Source organism: Hipposideros armiger, unplaced genomic scaffold (genome assembly GCF_001890085.2).
Source record: "Hipposideros armiger isolate ML-2016 unplaced genomic scaffold, ASM189008v1 scaffold_277, whole genome shotgun sequence".
Taxonomy (NCBI): domain Eukaryota; kingdom Metazoa; phylum Chordata; class Mammalia; order Chiroptera; family Hipposideridae; genus Hipposideros; species Hipposideros armiger.
In genome coordinates, this window is record NW_017731627.1 from 2,013,983 (window position 1) to 2,031,449 (window position 17,467).

At 47.4% G+C, this 17,467-nt stretch overlaps 2 protein-coding genes across 4 annotated transcripts in view; one reads left to right on the forward strand and one right to left on the reverse strand.

Moving 5' to 3' along the window:
* Positions 1-9,936, reverse strand: part of MARS1 (methionyl-tRNA synthetase 1) — a 19,137-nt gene extending 9,201 nt beyond the window's left edge. Inside the window, exons 1-11 of one of the 3 annotated variants that reach the window (XM_019657618.1) lie at positions 9,696-9,936; positions 8,785-8,875; positions 8,546-8,624; positions 8,333-8,467; positions 7,909-7,984; positions 7,489-7,661; positions 7,207-7,313; positions 4,014-4,130; positions 3,689-3,892; positions 2,709-2,910; positions 994-1,068 (exon numbers count right to left, since the gene is read on the reverse strand). In XM_019657618.1, coding sequence (XP_019513163.1) covers positions 994-1,068; positions 2,709-2,910; positions 3,689-3,892; positions 4,014-4,130; positions 7,207-7,313; positions 7,489-7,661; positions 7,909-7,984; positions 8,333-8,467; positions 8,546-8,624; positions 8,785-8,875; positions 9,696-9,804 — 1,368 coding nt within the window. In that variant the 5' untranslated portion in view covers positions 9,805-9,936. Of the gene's footprint in view, positions 1-993; positions 1,069-2,708; positions 2,911-3,688; positions 3,893-4,013; positions 4,131-7,206; positions 7,314-7,488; positions 7,662-7,908; positions 7,985-8,332; positions 8,468-8,545; positions 8,625-8,784; positions 8,876-9,695 lie in introns of those variants that run through there. The other 2 variants (XM_019657617.1, XM_019657619.1) reach the window with 2 other exon arrangements.
* A 3,810-nt stretch (positions 9,937-13,746) lies between these two features.
* The window catches only part of ARHGAP9 (Rho GTPase activating protein 9), a 7,229-nt gene continuing 3,508 nt past the window's right edge, over positions 13,747-17,467 (forward strand). Inside the window, exons 1-9 of the mRNA XM_019657565.1 lie at positions 13,747-14,080; positions 14,374-14,597; positions 15,579-15,803; positions 15,990-16,103; positions 16,296-16,400; positions 16,627-16,688; positions 16,830-16,920; positions 17,129-17,224; positions 17,368-17,461. Coding sequence (XP_019513110.1) covers positions 13,765-14,080; positions 14,374-14,597; positions 15,579-15,803; positions 15,990-16,103; positions 16,296-16,400; positions 16,627-16,688; positions 16,830-16,920; positions 17,129-17,224; positions 17,368-17,461 — 1,327 coding nt within the window. The 5' untranslated portion in view covers positions 13,747-13,764. The remainder of the gene's footprint in view (positions 14,081-14,373; positions 14,598-15,578; positions 15,804-15,989; positions 16,104-16,295; positions 16,401-16,626; positions 16,689-16,829; positions 16,921-17,128; positions 17,225-17,367; positions 17,462-17,467) is intronic.

Genomic DNA, 17,467 nt, shown 5'->3' on the forward strand with positions numbered 1-17,467 from the left:
AAAAAAAAAAAAAAGAAATGACTGAACAAAAAAGAAGGGTAAGTGTGGACAAAGTGATAGAGTTGGAAAATCTTAATGAAAACTGGTTCAGGTAAGAATGATTAAATAAATGGATGCTAAATTTAGAAGGAAACTTTCAATGAAGAGTAAGGTATTTGCATGGTTTTAAAAGTATATTCCCACAGACTGCTTATAACTTGCAACGGGGAAAATATTAATTATACATTGGAAAAACTGAATAACACCTTGACTAAACAAAATTAACATCACCAAAGAGGGGAAAATGGCCATGATGTGCCTATGGAAAGAATACAATATCATTTATGTAGTATTCCAACTGAGGATGCATAACCTATATCTAATCATGAGGAAACACCCAACAAATCCAAAATGAGAAATATACTATTTTTAAAAGGGAGTCAAGGGGCTACATTCTTAAAAACTGTTAATGTCATAAAAGATAAAGGATGGGAAGCTGTTTCAGATAAAAGGAAACTAAAGAGGTATAAAAACTAAATGCAATAACTGAACCTGAGCTAGAGTCTGTACTAAAGGAAAAATACTGCTATGAAGGATATTATTGGGATAATTGACAAAATTGGAATATGGATGGTGGATCAGACCATACACACACACACACATCAATGTTAAATTTCTTGAAGTTGTTAACTACTGTGATTATGCAAGAATATGTCTTTTGTCTTAGGAAACACATATTAAAGTATTTAAGAGTAAAGAGAACATATATATGTACACTTCATTCATATGCATACGATATTACTGAATAGACACAAAGGAAAACAGCAGCTGTAAATACCTCTGGTAAGCAGGCCTGGAGCTTAGCTTTGTGCCCGTTAATCCATTATATTTTTTTATGATGTATAATTTTTAAATGGGCATTTAAAACACTTGAGAGTGATTTAGTACAGATTTGTGGCTGAGGCAGAGGGGGCAAAAGTTGTGCAGACCAAGTTGAGGGAAAGGCCCACTGACCTTAGGCAGGTCCAGAAATAGGTGCTGAGAGGATTTCACCACAGGGCATGACCGGCAGACTTTACACTGAGGCTTCTGTGAAGAGAAATTCAAGAGAAGGGGTGACCAAAGGTGGGCTAGTCAGGATCAGGACTGCAGGCCAGGGGGAGCTGTCCAGGCAAGGGAAGAGGAACAGGGGGATGAGCTTCCAATGTGTCATCTAGTTTAGCGTCATGCTCACACCTGGCCAACTCAGCTACTACTTGGGCTTTCTGTGAACTTGGAGACTCAAGTCTACATAGCATAACATTTGTTACTCTGAGTTGCATGTCTCTGTCCTATCACTCCAAAGAATAGGAAAAATAGCATTCTCTGAGCAATACAATGTATGCAGCTGTGTGAGGGGAGCAGGAGCAACGAAAGTTAAGGGGAGAGGGCGTGTATGGGAAACCTTTACAAAGCAAAATGTCAAGAAATACTTATTTTCATGGTACAAATTGACTATATGAATCCTGAAGGGTGATGACTAAAGGAATAAGCAGTTAGGGAGTCTTGATCTGGGTTTTTGAAGGTGAGAAATTATAACTCTCTCACGTCCTCTCCTGAACTCCACATGCCTATATCCAACTGCCCACCTAGCATCTCTCCTTGGGTGTCTAAGGGGCAACTCAAATTTAACAAATCCAAACCAAACAGTCTCACTGCATTCCACCAGGAAGTATATTCTTCATCCAATTACGCCCATGCTCGTAGATGGTACTGCCATCTACCCAAGCTGCTCAAGCCAAAAATGTACAAGTCATCATTTTCTTGATTTCCCCCTCACCTTGAATTCCAGTCTATCCAATTGTTGAGTCTGCCTCCAAAACAAATCTCAAAGACTTTTTTCCATTTTGACTGCTATTAACCTAGTCGAAGCCAACATCATCCCATTTCTGAGCCAGCATTCTAGCCTCCAAACTGGTCTCCCCACTTTTGCTCTCGCTTCCCTCCCATCCATTTTCCACACAGCAGCTTGCCAATCAACTCCCGCAATGGCTTCCTAGGCCCTCGTAATCTGACCTCATCTCACTCCATGCTCCCTCTCATTCCCTATGTTACAGTGACACTGGCCTTTTCAATTCTACTTTTTCAGCTCCTTGCTGCCTTGGGCCTTAGCATTTCCTGGTCCTTCGGCTGAGAACACCTTTAATCTCACTCACTGCCTGGCATGCTCCTTCCCATTCTTCAGTTCAATTCTCAGTTCAAATGTTACCTCCTCTGAAAGGCCTTCCCTAAGCACCTATCCCAATCTTCCCCCAGAAGTCACCCTCTATCACATCTCCCGGCAGTTCATTCTATAGTTATATTCTTGTCTTCAGTCTTCTCCCCACACTAGGTAAGTCTGTCTTGTTCACTGCTATATCCCTCAGTACCTAGAACTGTGACTACCCTATTGTAAAGACAAAAAAAAATGCTTGTTAAATGAATGAATTAACAAATAAGTAAACATAGAAGAGAATATTTATAGAAGAGAGAAGGAACAAATGCAAATCAGGTGGTCTGAAGCAGGAGCAAAAGTAGAGAAGTATAAACTCAACTTGTCTTCCCTGGTACAATGCTAAGTACATAGTAAATGTTCATTAAATGTCTATTCAATGAACTAAATGATGAGTTGCTGAGATGGAGTAGAAAGACTGGGAGTCCCTTAAGAACAGACTGTCTCCTTCCGGGCTCCCATGAGACCCTCCTTTCACCTTGAGCTCAGTGGCATTGATGAGTTTGCCACACTTGTCACACTGGTCACCCCGGGCCTCCTCGTAGCCACAGAAGGGACACACGCCCTCCACGAAGCGGTCTGCCAGGAAGCGGGCACAGCGCTCACACCGCAGTTGCTCCACAGTATCTTGCAGCACAAAACCTCGGTTCCACAACCGCTGGAAAATGTCCTGGGTGATTCTGGCAAAGTGAGCATGGCATAGGGGAGGGACAGGTCAGATGAAGTCAGAGGAAGTGGTACACCCCTCCCTCATGGCACTCCACCCAGGGCCCAAACTCATTTAGTCCAAACACCAAAGAAATCAGGCAGAAGGCCCCTCAAGGCAAAGGTTATCTAGTCATCTTTAGGGAGTTTGACTGGATGAAACCAGACTCCTCAAACATGTTCCCCAACTCCTCATCCCTCAACACTTTAGAATTTCTTTGTTAAGTACACTTATCTAGTTTGTGTTCTTCATTAACGAAAATCTCCAAAAGAATAAGACTGCACTGTTCTTTAATATGTCCTAAAAATTAAAATTAAGTCAGTCCTACTAAAGTGCACAGCACTATTAGCTGGCAGCCTGTCTGCTACTATAAGGATGTTTTATAAGGATGCATATCAGGCAGAGAAAGAAAGTGTATTTGCTATAAACACCCAGAGGAGTGGGAGGGAATATCCTCAGACTCTGACGCAGCTAGGGAAGAGAAGGGAGGCAGTAGAGGGAAGGCAGATACTTCCCATGAACCTACATCCTGTTTCTTCCCTCCCTCAGCTGCTCCTTCAGCCCCTGGTCAGGCTCCTGCATACAACGAGTCCCCTTAATAATGCCTGGAATACATTTCAGGGCAATATTCATATCCTAAGTTTAGGGGGAGTGCTGAGATAACCATCTTGGTTCCTCTGTCTCCAGGATAGTCTCACTGTTCCCAGCCCTAGCTGTCACCCTGCATTTCTGCCTGATCAGAGGAAACCTACTGGGTCTGCTGTGGAGTGGTGGTACGACCAAAAATATCAAATGAGATATTAAACCAGTGGTAGATGTTGGCATGGATGACATGGTACTTGTCACAAATCTCCTGGGGGGTGAGACCTTCCTCCATAGCCTTGGTCTCTGTTGCTGTACCGTACTCATCTGTCCCACACAGATAGAGGGTGTTCCACTGGCGGAGGCGGGAGTACCTGGAAGAGAATTTGGTGATCATGGAGGGCCTCCATCTCAGTCCCTTCCCATGGCCCCAGGACCCCACCCTTGAGGCATTCTAATCTTCCTCAGGTCTCTCCCCCAGCCAACTGGCTCCACCTGGCAAAGACATCAGCACTGAGCACACAACCAATGATGTTTCCAAGGTGGGGTACATTGTTGACGTAAGGCAGGGCGCTGGTGATGAGCACATTCCTTTCCCCAGCCACAGGCAACCTGGTAAGGAAGGAGGAAGAGAACAGTCCATGGGGGAAATGCAAGGGTCAAAAGGGGCCAAAAGTACATCGGATACCCAGACACAGATCTAGACTTGTCTACAGTCATAGGGTCATGTATATTTGAAATCTTTCCTTAAGTGAACCCACAGGGCCATAAACTCCCCTAAAAGCCTTCCTCTCGTGATGGCTTCTTTTCCATTAGCTCATTCTCAGGGTCCAACTTCCGGGGTACTGACAAAACTCTCCCAAGGCTCTGTTCAATCAGCATCACTCACTAATCCACGGACTCTGATGCCACCCAAAAAATTCCCCAGCACTGACCTCTTCCCTGTTTCGCAGGTGCTATGTTAACATTATCTCTAGTCACTTGAAATCCTGACAGCTAGCCAACCCTGACTCTTCTCTCCTTAATCCATGTCAGTCATTTCCCCATGGCCTGACTCAAACCAGCACGCCCCTGCTACTGCCTTCATAACCACCCTCTCTTCCCCACTTTTCTAGGATCATTCTTACTCATGTCACTCAATCTGCTATTTGAAGTCACTCAATCAATTACTCTTTTCAGGCTTTATCATCTTTGAGAGCTCAGCTGCACACATCAAGTATCCAACTCCCTCCTTAGCACTGACACCTCACCAGGGCCCCTTTTATGTTTCTAACCATTCTCAATCTATAATCACTGGACATTAAAATCCAGTTTCAAAATTAGCTCCTTCAGAAAAGCCTTCCTTCACTAATGACTGGCCTTCCACACAGTCATCCCCGTATCCCAAGTCTCTGAGCAGGTGGTAGCACACTGTGTGTTCCTTTTGTTACCCTGTAACTTATGCCTCATCATGAGTGTACTTACTACTGTGGGAGATAGAAAGGTATGCCCAGGGTTCTGCCTTCAAGGGGGTTACAGTCTATTATAAAGAGTGCCAAAAAAATGTATACACATTTTAAGAAAGGAAAACTGTATTAAAATTGTAATACTCAAGTATACCGATAACAAAAGATGAAAACAAGTCATGTTTGCCTTCTGCAATTACAAGAGATGCTCAAAGGGGTTACCATCAGCCTCGAGACACTTCTGATTACGGCAAACTACTGCTTGAGCAACGCTAACCAAAGTGTCCACTTGTATACATTTTCTTGGCACCCCTTTTTGGCAACCCCGGTATATAACTGCTGATTGGAATCAGTGCTATGAGAGGTACAAAGTGCTAAAGGAGTTCAGAGGAAGGCAAGCATGCACTCTGTCCTAAGGTTAAGAGATTTCACAGAGGCAGAACTACTTGAGTCGGGCCTCAAGTATAGGTTGAAATTTGCCTGATCAAGGCACTGGGGATGTCTTTTGGTCAGAAGAGAAAGCACAGATGGCACTTCGGTTTAGCTACAGGGTCTTTAATGCCAATTGTCTCCTACTCTGCATATGCATTTAAACATGTTAGCCTGTATAAGATTATTCAAACTTTTACCAGTAGGCCCTATGCCAGAAATTGGGTCACATAAAAGAGACAGCCTCTACCTTCAGTAAGCTTACAGATCAGTGAGGAGACAAGACATGTAAAGAGATATATACAACATAATATGACAATAGGAGTTCCCAGAAGGTGAAGCACTCAAGCTCCACAGAGAAGGAAATGATGAAACGAGTCTCGAGGAATGACTGTACACCAGGTAGGTAAGATACAGGCATTCCAGGAAGAAAGAACAACAGCATGTGTAAAGACACCAAGGTGAGAGTATGATATGAAGTCAGTCTGCCTTCCTCTCAAAACTCATTGTGACCCATCTGCCCCTTGATTGTCTAGCCTCCAGCCACTGGTCTTTTATCAATTCCTTAAAAAGAGCCAAACTCAGACTATCCTGCACACGTTCCCTCTGAGACACCCTTCCTACAGCCATACCCTTGCCTAACTCCTAGTCATCTTGCAAGTCGTAGATCAAACGTCACTTTTCTAGAGAGGCTGCTAGGTTACTCTCCTATGATATTTACTTTCATGGCATCCTGTTCTTTTTCTTCATAAGACTTATCAAAACTTGTAATTATACATTTGTGTGACAGTTTTTAAAATATCTATTTACTCTTCTAGACTCAAAGTTCCATGAGAACAGAGGGGTCTTGTCTGTTTTGTTCCCCTCTGTATACCCAGCTCCTACCACATAAGGCGTGACAAGGAGTGGACACTCAATCTTTATTGAGGGGTGGGGAAAAAAATCTTTATTGAATGACATGTTCAGAACTACAAATATTTCATTTTGATGGAAAAAGCTGTGTGTGTGTGTACAGTGTCTTAGTGTAGCAAGAAAGTGACAAAATATGATGCTGAGCATGCAGGCAGGGGCCAGATCTTGAAAAACCTTGTTAACTACACAAAGGAACCATCAGTAGAATTCTAAAAAGGATGGTGAGATGATAATACACGCAGTTTTAAGTAGTCATTCTGGTGACACGTGAAGTATGGGGTGGCAGAGAAAGAGAAGATAAGAGGTGGTGAGGCCTAATGTAAGGGAGTAGCTATGAGGAGAGGAAGGAGAAGGGATAGGTTCAGGATTAGTTGGAGTTAGAATCAATGACTCGGTAATGGAATAAATGATTCAGGAGGAGGGGATGAGGGAAGAATATAGATGACACCAAGCTTTTTGGCTTGGATTTTTAGGTCGAAGATGGGGTTCATTCGCTAAGGTAAGTGAATAGAGGAGAAAGAAAAGCTGGAAGGGAAGATAAATGGTTTGCTTTTGGATATGTTGAGTTTGCAATGCCTATCGAGGTTCCAGGAGATAGTCTGATAAACACATCTAGAATTCAGAGTCGAGATCGGGACTGGAAAAATAGGTTTAGGTGCTATCAGTAGGTAAAGAATAACTGAGGCATGGGTGCAGATGGACCAGATGGACTAAGTGTTCCAAAGTACAAGCCAAGGGAGAATAAAATTTAAAAGGAGAGAGAGAAAAATCAGAGAATGTAAAAGATGAAAAATTAAACAGGTTAGCGCAAAGGGGACCTGGCAGACAGGTCTATCAACAACTTGGTTCTATCAACAACTTCCACTTAAGAAACCAAGCCCCACTCATCTGTGCCAACTCACACTGGAATCTGTTTTGGCCGAAGGGGAGGCAAGCTTCCCAGGCCCTTCTCCCAAGCAGTTACAGCCGTGGCAATATCCTCCTCAGATAGGGTGGCCAGCTCTTCCTCCTGTGAAGAGTGAACAAAATCCCTCACCAGATGAAGAGGGCCCCATAGAGTAAAGAAACTCTCTTCGTGCTCTCCCAACAACTGAAAAAGTTGGTGGCCATGCTCAGAGTCCCTCTCCAAGCCACCCCCGTCAGGCACTGAGGCTCTGTGGGGACCCCTCTGCTCTGTTCCAAACCTCAGGCTCGTTGCTGACAACCCTCCTCTCAAGGGAGCTGGGCTGGGGCTGCTTTTGGAGGTAGGGCCGGAGGGCCAGGATGCCCTGCTGCTTCAGCACAGTCTCTGCTGCTCGCTGGCATGGCTCCTGAGAACTCAGTGTCTGGAACCAGCTGTGCAGGGCACCCAGCTCCTCTGTGGGCATGGGAGAAAAGGGAATCAGGAAGACCAGGAATGGGCATTCAGGAGTAGACCTCCTCCCCTTCTTCATGAAGTTTCTGCAGTTGCCTTCCCCAGTTCCCTCTGCCATCTTTCTGCTATAGCTACCCTGTCAAACTACACCTCATAGCAGGTCCTCAATTTTTTTACAGCCCATTCTATAACTCCTACACCAAGCTCCTGGGGTTGGGGCTGGGAGTAAAGTGATATGCACAGTGCTCACCAGGGAGGTAGGCTGGGTCTTGAAGTAATGGATACAGTGCTCCCCACAAAACAATATCAGCTAGAGATTCTGTCTCCTTTGTTGGGGAAAGAAAAGAAAAAGGTACACAGGTAAGACACTCAGTTCCTCCCCAGCAGTAATAAAAATACCTAACATTTCCTAAGCACTTACTACATGTCCAACTCTATGCTGAACATTTAAAATTATCTCACTTAATCCTCACAACCCAGTGAGGTGGGTTCCAATATTACCCCCATTTCATAGATGAAAAAAAAATAGAGGATTAGAAATGTTAATGATTTTTTTCAAGGTTACACTGCTAGAAAGTGGCAATGTTGGGGTCTGAACACTCTGAATACTGTTTCTCTTCTTAATTTTTATACCATACAACCACCCCTGATCCCCATCTCAAGGCCCAACTTACCCCAACCAGGAAAGAACAGCTCTGACGACTCAAGCTTTGGTCAATGTGAGTCAGGGCTCTCCGAACTAGGCCAAGAACATCTTCCCCCTTCTTGCCTTGGACCACTAAATAGTACAGGGCAGCAGACAAAGCTGGCTAAAATGTGGGGGACACAGGTCAGGATGGCCATGCAGAGCAAGGGCCTGACTATTATTCCCCATGTCTCAGTCCCACCTGTAGTTCTGTTGCTTCCCATTCCAGCCACTGGTTGGTGAGGTCATCTTGCTCCCAGCCAGATAACAGAAAGAAGTATCTGTCAGACAGAGAGCAACAGAAGGTGGAATTAGAGAGGCCCATTTGTCTAACCCATTTCTCACCCCACAGTGAAACAGTGGTTGCGAATAAGGCCACACAGAAGACAGTAAACCCTGATTTGATTCAGCCACCTCCCCACATCAAGTACCAATACTGACCGGCAGATTGCACTAGTGGAGAAGAGGTAATTGCCACTATCCAGTTGCAAGACAGGGACCTTAGGCCAGGTCAGGAACGGGACCACACAATCTAATGCAGGAAAGAAAAATGGGTGAAAAACAGAAAACATACTTTGTCAACTAGAAGGACAACTTTGCATTATTCAGGGGAAAAGGGAAGAAAGATGGGTAGCCTCACTTAACCCAGAGATTTCAGCATAGGATTACTGAAAGGGGGTAGGTCCAGAATGAGCTCGGGAGACCAGCAGGTGCTCAGCTGAGACTGCCAGCTGGAAACAACAGATGGGGATTGAAGAAAGGAACAATTAAAAGTTTAACTAGGATATCTGAGAATGATCTGTGGAAGAACAAAATTAACAGTACTGGGAAGATTGGCAAGAGAACTGCTTAAGAGTTACTCAAACGGTTGGCTGAGAATGAGAAGAGGTAAATAAAAAGGAGTGTTTACGTGTGTGTGTGTGTGTGTGTGTGTGTGTTTGTGTGTGAGGGAGAGTAGGGTTTCCTAGGAACGACAAAGAGGTGCCTGGGGGGGGCACCTCTTTGTCACTAGTGTGTGTGTTGTGACTAGTGTGTGTGTTGGGGGTGGGGTCTGGTAGATGTGGGAGAAAGTTGCAAAGAGGAAGTTGCACTGGGGCGAAGTAGGGTCCTAGAAGATGAAGAAGGGAGGCTAGAGATGAGTGACAGGTATACTGAGGGTACCTAAAGGAAGTGATTGATGAAAGATATGGCTGGAAAGGAAGAGGGGATGGGGGACCAAGGATAATGGGGATGGGGTTGACGGGAGTGCGTGGTAGGGGTTGGGGTTTGACTGAGACAACTGCGGACTGGGAGTCAGGCGTGATTCCGTCCCGCCCCTCTCATCCACCGCCCACCAGCACCAACCCGACTACCTTCAGGGCCTACAGTGCTGATGAGCAGCTCCGCTCTGCCCTGCGCCCTCTCGGCCGCGGCCAGCACAGGTAGGCTCCCCGGGGCGCCCTCGCTCACAAACAGTCTCATTTCGCCGTGGATCCCACGCTGATGCAACCGGAACCGGCTTCCCGCCTGTGGGCTGAGCGACCAGCGCGAGGCACGCTGGGAAATGGAGTTCTGAATTAGGCCATTGCTCGCGCTCCGCTCCCGGGTAGTAGACTATTTCTCCCATCATGCAACACTAGGAAACCAGAAAGGAGTATCATAGAGAAGAAGAGGTCGTAGATGCAGTGCTAGAGCAGCACTTTTTTGGTAGGCGGGCCCGAGGAAAAGTTTAAGGGTAGGGCCCCGGGCACTTTAATCGTCTAAAGCCTCGGGAGGGCAGTGACGGAAATCAACGTCAGCAACCGTCTTGTTGCGCTGTCTTGACAGCAACTACTCGCAAAGGCCAACCCTCCAAGTTCATAAGAATTAGAGTTGAGAGTTACGATAAACTGACTTTAGTGACATAATGGAATTTAGGGTAGATACCCTAATAGTAAAAAAGAGTGTAACTATTAAATATTGATTTAATACCAGTCTGCAGCTCACATACAGCTAGACAATCTCGTTAAAGAGGGAGGGAGCATGTGTAGGGAAAAGTTCGGGTTAAAGGGAGGTAAGGCTAAGAGTTTGGCAATAAGTAAATATTATACAAGGAAGCACGCGTATCAGTAATTGAGAAAGGGATCCTTCTTAGCCATCTTCCTATCTCCTTAAGAATAATAATAGCACTTATGAGCCAGTCACTGTTCTAAGCACTGCACATATATTAATTTCATTCTGAAAAATGCTGTAGAAGTTCTGGGCCTTTTGAAGCTAGGCCATAAGAAGTCTTCTAGCTTCTGTCCATGCTTCTGAGCTGCCATGTAAGAAGTGTTACTACCCTGAGACTGCCATGCTGGAGAGGTCTCACATTGATATTCTGGCTGACAGCTCCAGCTGATTCCAGCATTCCAGTCATCCCCATCAAAGTGTCAGATAGACAAGTTCTGGAACTTGTTGCAACAATGTTGCTAACCTTTTTTAAAATCAGAGGGATTATTCATTATGAATTTGTACCAATTGGACAAACAGTTAACCAAGTTTACTATTTGGAAGTGCTCAAAAAGCTGCATGAAAAAGTTAGACGAAAACAGCCTGAACTTTTCACCAACAATTCATGGCTCTTGCATCACGACAATGCACTAGCTCACACGGCACTGTCTGTGAGGGAGGTTTTAGCCAGTAAACAAATAGCTGTATTGGAATACCCTCCCTACTCACCTGATCTGGCCCCCAATGACTTCTTTCTTTGCCCAAAGATAAAGGAAATATTGAAAGGAAGACATCTTGATGACACTCAGGACACCAAGGGTAATACGACAACAGCTCCGATGGCCATTCCAGGCAAAGAGTTCCAAAATTGCTTTGAGGGTGACCAGTTAGCTCAGTTGGTTAGAGTGTGGTGCTGTTAACACCAGGTTGCCAGTTCGATCCCCGCATGGGCCACCGTGAGCTGCACCTTCCTTAAAAGAGTCAAATATGCCATTGTAGCATGAAAGCAATGTGTAACCAATTGGCTCTTCCCCAATAAAATTTTTTTTTAATTGCTTTAAAGGGTGGACTAGGCACTGGCATCGGTGCATAACTTCCCAAGGGGAGTACTTCAAAGGTGACCATAGTGATATTCAGCAATGAGGTATGTAGAACTTTTTCTAGGATGAGTCATGAACTTAATTGCCTGGCCTTGTATGCTAATAAGCATTCTATAAATATTTATTGAATTTAAATTTAACTGATAGTGGTACTGGAAGAAACAGGTTTTGGAGGGAAGTTGACAAGTTCAGTTTAGAGCATAATTGTTTTGGTGGTACCTGTGAACTACCCAAGTGGGGTTTTTCAGTGGACAGTGGGTTAGACTGGAGCTCCAGATAAAGATCTGGACTGGAGATGTGGTACTCAGCAGCATAATGGAGGTCATTTGAGCTGGAGAGAGAATAAGCCCGCCTAAGGTATACAGAGTGCAAAGAGTACAGGATCCCAGATGTACCTGTAGAGTTTAAGGAACAAACAAAAGGAAGTCCTTCCTTTTGCAATAGAGAACTGCTAGAAAGGTAAGGGTGACACCTGCAGTGTTTGTAGGGAGAAAGGTCAATTGTGTTGGCTGCTGCTGAGATGTCAAACAGCATAACAACTGCAAAGTGTCTGTGCAAAGTCAGGGGTGACCCTAGTGAGGAGTGACCTTGGAAACGTGAGGGAATCAGGAGAGAAGAAATACAGACCGTGTGTGTAGGTAACTCTTTCAAGAAGTTTGATTTTAAAAAGGAAGAGAGAGATATGGTGGTAACCGGAGAGCACAGTCAAGGGAGGTTTGTCTAAAGATGGGGAAGACTTGGCTACGTTTAAAAGCTAATGGGCGAGCTCTGAGCAACACGGTCACAAGTTCCATTCACGCCCGAGCTGAGCTGCTGCTGTGCTGCCAACAGGTAGCAGGATGGCTCAGCCAAAAAAAAAAATGCTAATGGGAAGGAGTCAAAAGCTAACGAGAAGGAGTCAATAAAGAGGGAGAGGATAAAGTGCAGGAAAGATAGTTTCAGAAAATGCAGAAAAGGATGGGATTTGAGCACTTAACAGACAGATAAATGAAAGAATGGATAAAGTTGGTCACTATTTTGGAAGTGGGAAAGAAGAGTTGAGGGGTGAGATTCTGCATATTTTGAAAGTGGAACAAACTAAGAAGGAAGATCACTAGCAGAATCACAGTATGGGCAACCCAACCCTCAGATCATGAGTCAGGGGAGGTGAGCTGGCTGTCTGATGTCACCAAGGGGGGGAGGGGCACTCTCTACCCCACATCTTCAAAGCCAGACAGACAGCCTCACAGAAAGCCTCACATTGTACAGTGGAGAAACTGAGAGAAGGCGGAAAAAGGAGTGGTCAGGTAAGGAGAAAGCACAAGTGTGGATTTTAAAGCTCTGGCAATGGACAGGGGAGGTCACTTCCCACCTTCCAAAGAGAAGCTGACCGCAGTCTCTCATTCACCCCATGTGCTGTCATAGCATCCTGAACTACTTGTCCATAGTCCCTTATTCAATTGTAATTAATAAATTTATTGTGTCATTAGTTAATATGTCATTAAGCTCCAAGAGCGCAAGGGCTGTGTATGTCTCCTTCCCCTCTCTTATCTCTAGGGCCTAATACTGTTCCTTTCACATAGGAGGTACACAGCCAATTCTTGTTAAGAGCATGAATGAATGAACCCATACACTAAAGTACAGCCTGCTCCAGAGGCTTAAATACTGAGGAATGTATCAAGGCTTCCCAGCTCCCCTAAACATGTCCTAGATTGGGAGGATAGTGGAATTTTTACCTCTGCCTCTAACTCTGAACCTCTCTGTTTCTCCCATCCACTTTCTTGTTCTTTCCAATTTGGTCTTATTATTGCTTTAGCTCTCTTTCTCTGATTCTACACAGGAAGCATGCAGCTTTAAGTCTGAGGTGATCAGCAACGGAAACATTGGTGACTGTGTGAATTTAATAAAGGTTCACAAACTTTTTTTTTTTAATCTCTGTCATTAACTCTTTGCCTGTGTGCTGTCTCAGAACTGATTCTTTCTCCTTGTCTTCCTGTGTCCAGCTCAAAAGTTCCACTACCACCAAGCTCCTCCTGCCTGTGGATCTTCTGATGGGCCCCAGAAGGTACTTAGAGGAAAATCACCAAGCTAAACCATGTCCTCTGATTTCCTGCCTTGCTGGCCTCACAACCCTGCTGACCACATCCTCTGTTACTTTACTTATATACTTCCTCACCAGTCACATCACCCAGGAGTTCTCAGCCCCCAAAACCTGTCACTGACCCCCACCCAGTTTCTCTGCTTTACCCTCTCCTCTCACTCCAGGGTTCCTGTCCTTACCTTACCTCCACACTGCTCTTAGAACCATGTCTCTCTGCCTGGAAGTAGCCAGTCCTGTCCCTTTGTGGATATCCAACACCCCTTTTTCCCACAGGTGACAGTACAGGCCAAAATGCTGTCAGGCTGGTGGTGGCCAAGTACTTGGGGAAGTCTAGGGCTGGGGCCCCGAAACACTTCTCGGGGATGCCAGCTCTGTGCCCTCTATGCCTTCACTTATACTGCGGCAGATGGTCGGCAGGTGTCTCTGGCTGAAGGGGACAGATTCCTACTGCTTCGAAAGACCAACTCAGACTGGTGGCTGGTGAGGCGCCTGGGAGCATCCTCCACCTCTCGACCCATCTTTGTCCCAGCTGCCTACGTGACAGAGGAATCTATCCCTTCCCAGAGACCAACCACCCCTACCCCCAGCCAATCCCTGTGGACTCTTGGTAAGTAAGCCCTCCCCCACCTCCCTGGCTTCTGGGAATTATTGGGAAGGAGGCTGTCCCAAGCATCTGCTGACCCCCTTCTCTTATTTTCCTGTGATCAGCCTACTCCTCATCCTCACCATGGTGTCTCCATTGCCTCTCTTCCTAGTCTCAAGCCTTCTAGGTCTCATTTTATTTTTCACACACCCTCCCTGCCCCCGCTGGTCTTCCCTGTGAGCCCCCAGAACACGGGACCCAGCCAAGATCATGCCTCTGATCATTTGCCCCTGCTCGCCCCATTTCTTTGTCTCCAGGACCAAAATTGTTTCTTGGCTCATTGGAGAAGCAGCAACTGTCTCAGGCAACCCCAGGCAGAGCCCACGCTACATCTCAGCAGCCTCGTCCTCTTCATCCCAAAATGTGTAGAAGTATTAGTGTTACCAACTTGAAGCCCACCCTCCTGAAGCCCTTCCAGGAAGGACCACGTGGAAGATCTTTCTCCCAGGAAGACTTGCTGACAGAGGCCAGTGCCAACGTGGTGAGTCACAGCTCTCCTGAGCATCAGCAGTCAACAGATATTCACTGCTGGGCCCTGTTCTAGGCACAGTGGGAAACAGAACAGACAGACTCTCTGCTCTCAAGGGACTCCCAGGAGTGACAACACACATAAAACAAATAAGTAAGCTAACCCTTGGTAATGATAAGGGCTACCAAGAAGGTAAACACGGTGGAGAGTAACTGAGGTGACCTGGGAAGGCATCTCAGAGATGCCATTTAGTTGAATATGTGTAAGAAGGTAGGGACAGCCATGAAGCAAACTAGGAGATGAAAAGGAATTCTAGTTGAGGGACAGCTAGTAGCAAAGATCCTGACTGTACATGGCACCTGACAGATGATACAAGGACTGAAAGAAGGCCAACCTTGGCTATGCTGTTCTCTGTCTTCCTTCTAACTCCTGGCCCAGGGCAGGGTTTGTTCTGTGTCCTGTCTCACCAGCTCAAGTCAACAGTATGTCTCTTCTAGAGATGTAACTCCCTTACTCTTCCCAAAGACTCAGCCCCTCCCCTCTCTTACTTACTAGGATGAAAATGGCCCCTCCTATCTCATACCCCCTCTTTTCCTGTCTCCTTTTACTCTGGAAAATATGAGGGTGGGGCACTCCTCTCACCCCCCCCCCCAAACACACACACACACACACACTTACACTTACACACAAAGCCTGTTCCCCTTTCCTGCGGCCCTGGGGTGGGGGTGGGGTGGGGGAGGAGGGAAGTTGGCAACAGGAAGTGAGGAGAAGAGCTAAGACAACTCCGAGGGAGTAGAAAAAAAAAAAAAACAAACAGCTGGGGACGGGGTTTTTTTCCCCAGAACCTGGGTCACCCCAGCCAGGATCTGGTAGTGAGAAAATTGATGGGGGAAGAGGTGGAGGTGGTTAGGTGGAGAGAAGATTGCGGGGGGGGGGGGGGGGGGGTTTAGCACGGGAAGAATAACTACCTCTTTCTAACCCCTTTCCTGGCAGGCAGGACCCCAGCCCCTCATGTCAGAGGCCCCTGTGTACTGCAACTTGGTGGACCTTCGCAGCTGTCCCCGGTCCCCGCCCCCAAGCCCTGCATGCCCCCCTCTGCAGAGGCTGGACGCCTGGGAACAGCACCTGGACCCCAACTCCGGACGCTGCTTCTACATAAACCCGCTGACTGGCTGCAAGTCCTGGAAGCCCCCACGCCGCACTCGCACCCGAGAGACGGTGAGACCTTCCCTCCTGCGTATCCATTTGGCCCCTCAATCTTTTCCTTTCCCCTACTGTGCCCTAAAGTAGTATGTTTTCTTTCTGGGGCTCTCAGAAGATCAGAAGAATCAGAAAATTGTGAGAAGGGTGTTGAGAGCTGGTTGAGATGGCATCTGGGTGTAGCTTAGCTCCCTCTCCCCCTAGAACCCTGGCTCCATGGAGGGGACACAGACCCTGAAGAGGGACAACGGTGTCCTGCAATCTCAAGCAGAGGGCTCAGAATCTGACACAGGGACCCCAGAACTGCTCGACCCTCAGGTGAGATCCCTTCCTCTTCCGGATCACTTGCAAGAAAAGCCATCTTTTCACGACTTGCTCTTTTAGGCAAGGCATTCTTTATTGTCCCCCACCCCCATCCCCTTCCTGTCACCCACATCCGCACCCCTCTTACAGCCAGGGACTCCCAAGTTATAGTTTCCTCCACCTGTTTTTTCCAACCCCTTCCCCCAGGGTTCACCCTGCCTCTGCCAACGCACCTCCCAGCTCGACTCCTCAGAGGAGCCTTCAGCCTGGCAGCCCCCTCGGCCTCTGCCGCAGGTCCTGGACGACCCCCATGTAAGTCTCCCATTTTCGTGGGAATGCCTAGACCCTCCCTGCCCCGCCCCCCAATTCCTGCTTTTCCAGAAACATCTTCCTCTTTCGAGGGTTCTCTGGGTATTCCCGCTTATTCAGCCTCCCCTGCAACTTTAAAGGACCTCACTCCTGGGAGACTCTGGGGAAAGCCGGGGCGGCTGTCAGGGGTACTGGGTGACTTACTGATACCCCTCCCTCCGCTTCCCAGGAGGTGGAAAAGTCGGGCCCGCTCAACATGACTAAGATCGCCCAGGGGGGGCGCAAGCTCAGGTGAGGAAAGCTGGGAATACCGCAGGGGCTTGGGCTGTCGGACTCCGTACATAGGGTAGAGCAGAGTGTTGGGCAAGCGCCCTCCCCATGTGATTATAAATGACCTTTTCACTAATACCACTGCCCCCTCTGCCACTGCAGGAAGAACTGGGGCTCATCGTGGGTGGTGTTAGCGGGTAACAGCCTGATGTTTTACCGAGAGCCACCGCCGACCGCGCCCTCCTCAGCCTGGGTGAGTGCGAGGAAGGACAGGGCGGTTGCAGGAGGGGCTCGGGCACACTCCTAAGGCTAACTGTGGGGGCGGAGGTGGCGAGGGTGTTGTAGAGGATCGTAAGGAGTTAGGAAGGAGCACAGCCTCCCTTGGGCTCGCCGTCCACGGAGTGAGAGGGAGGCAGTGAGGAAAGCGGAGCCGTGGCCTCAATTTCTCCGCTGATTGCCAGGGACCAGCGGGTAGCCGACCCGAAAGCAGTGTGGACCTGCGCGGGGCGGCCCTGGCCCACGGCCGGCACCTGTCCAGCCGCCGCAACGTCCTGCACGTGAGTGCCCTCCCAAGCATTCCCAAAGCTCCACCCGACCCGAGGGTGCGCCCTCAATTTTCCGCACGGGTCTCCCGCTCGGCCTTCCTGCTTTTTTATGCTCCTCCCCGCTGATCCAAGCCTTTCCCCCGTCGGTGCCCCAGATTCGAACGGTCCCTGGCCATGAGTTCCTGTTGCAGTCAGACCACGAGACCGAGCTGCGGGCATGGCATCGCGCGCTGCGGGCGGTCATTGAGCGCCTGG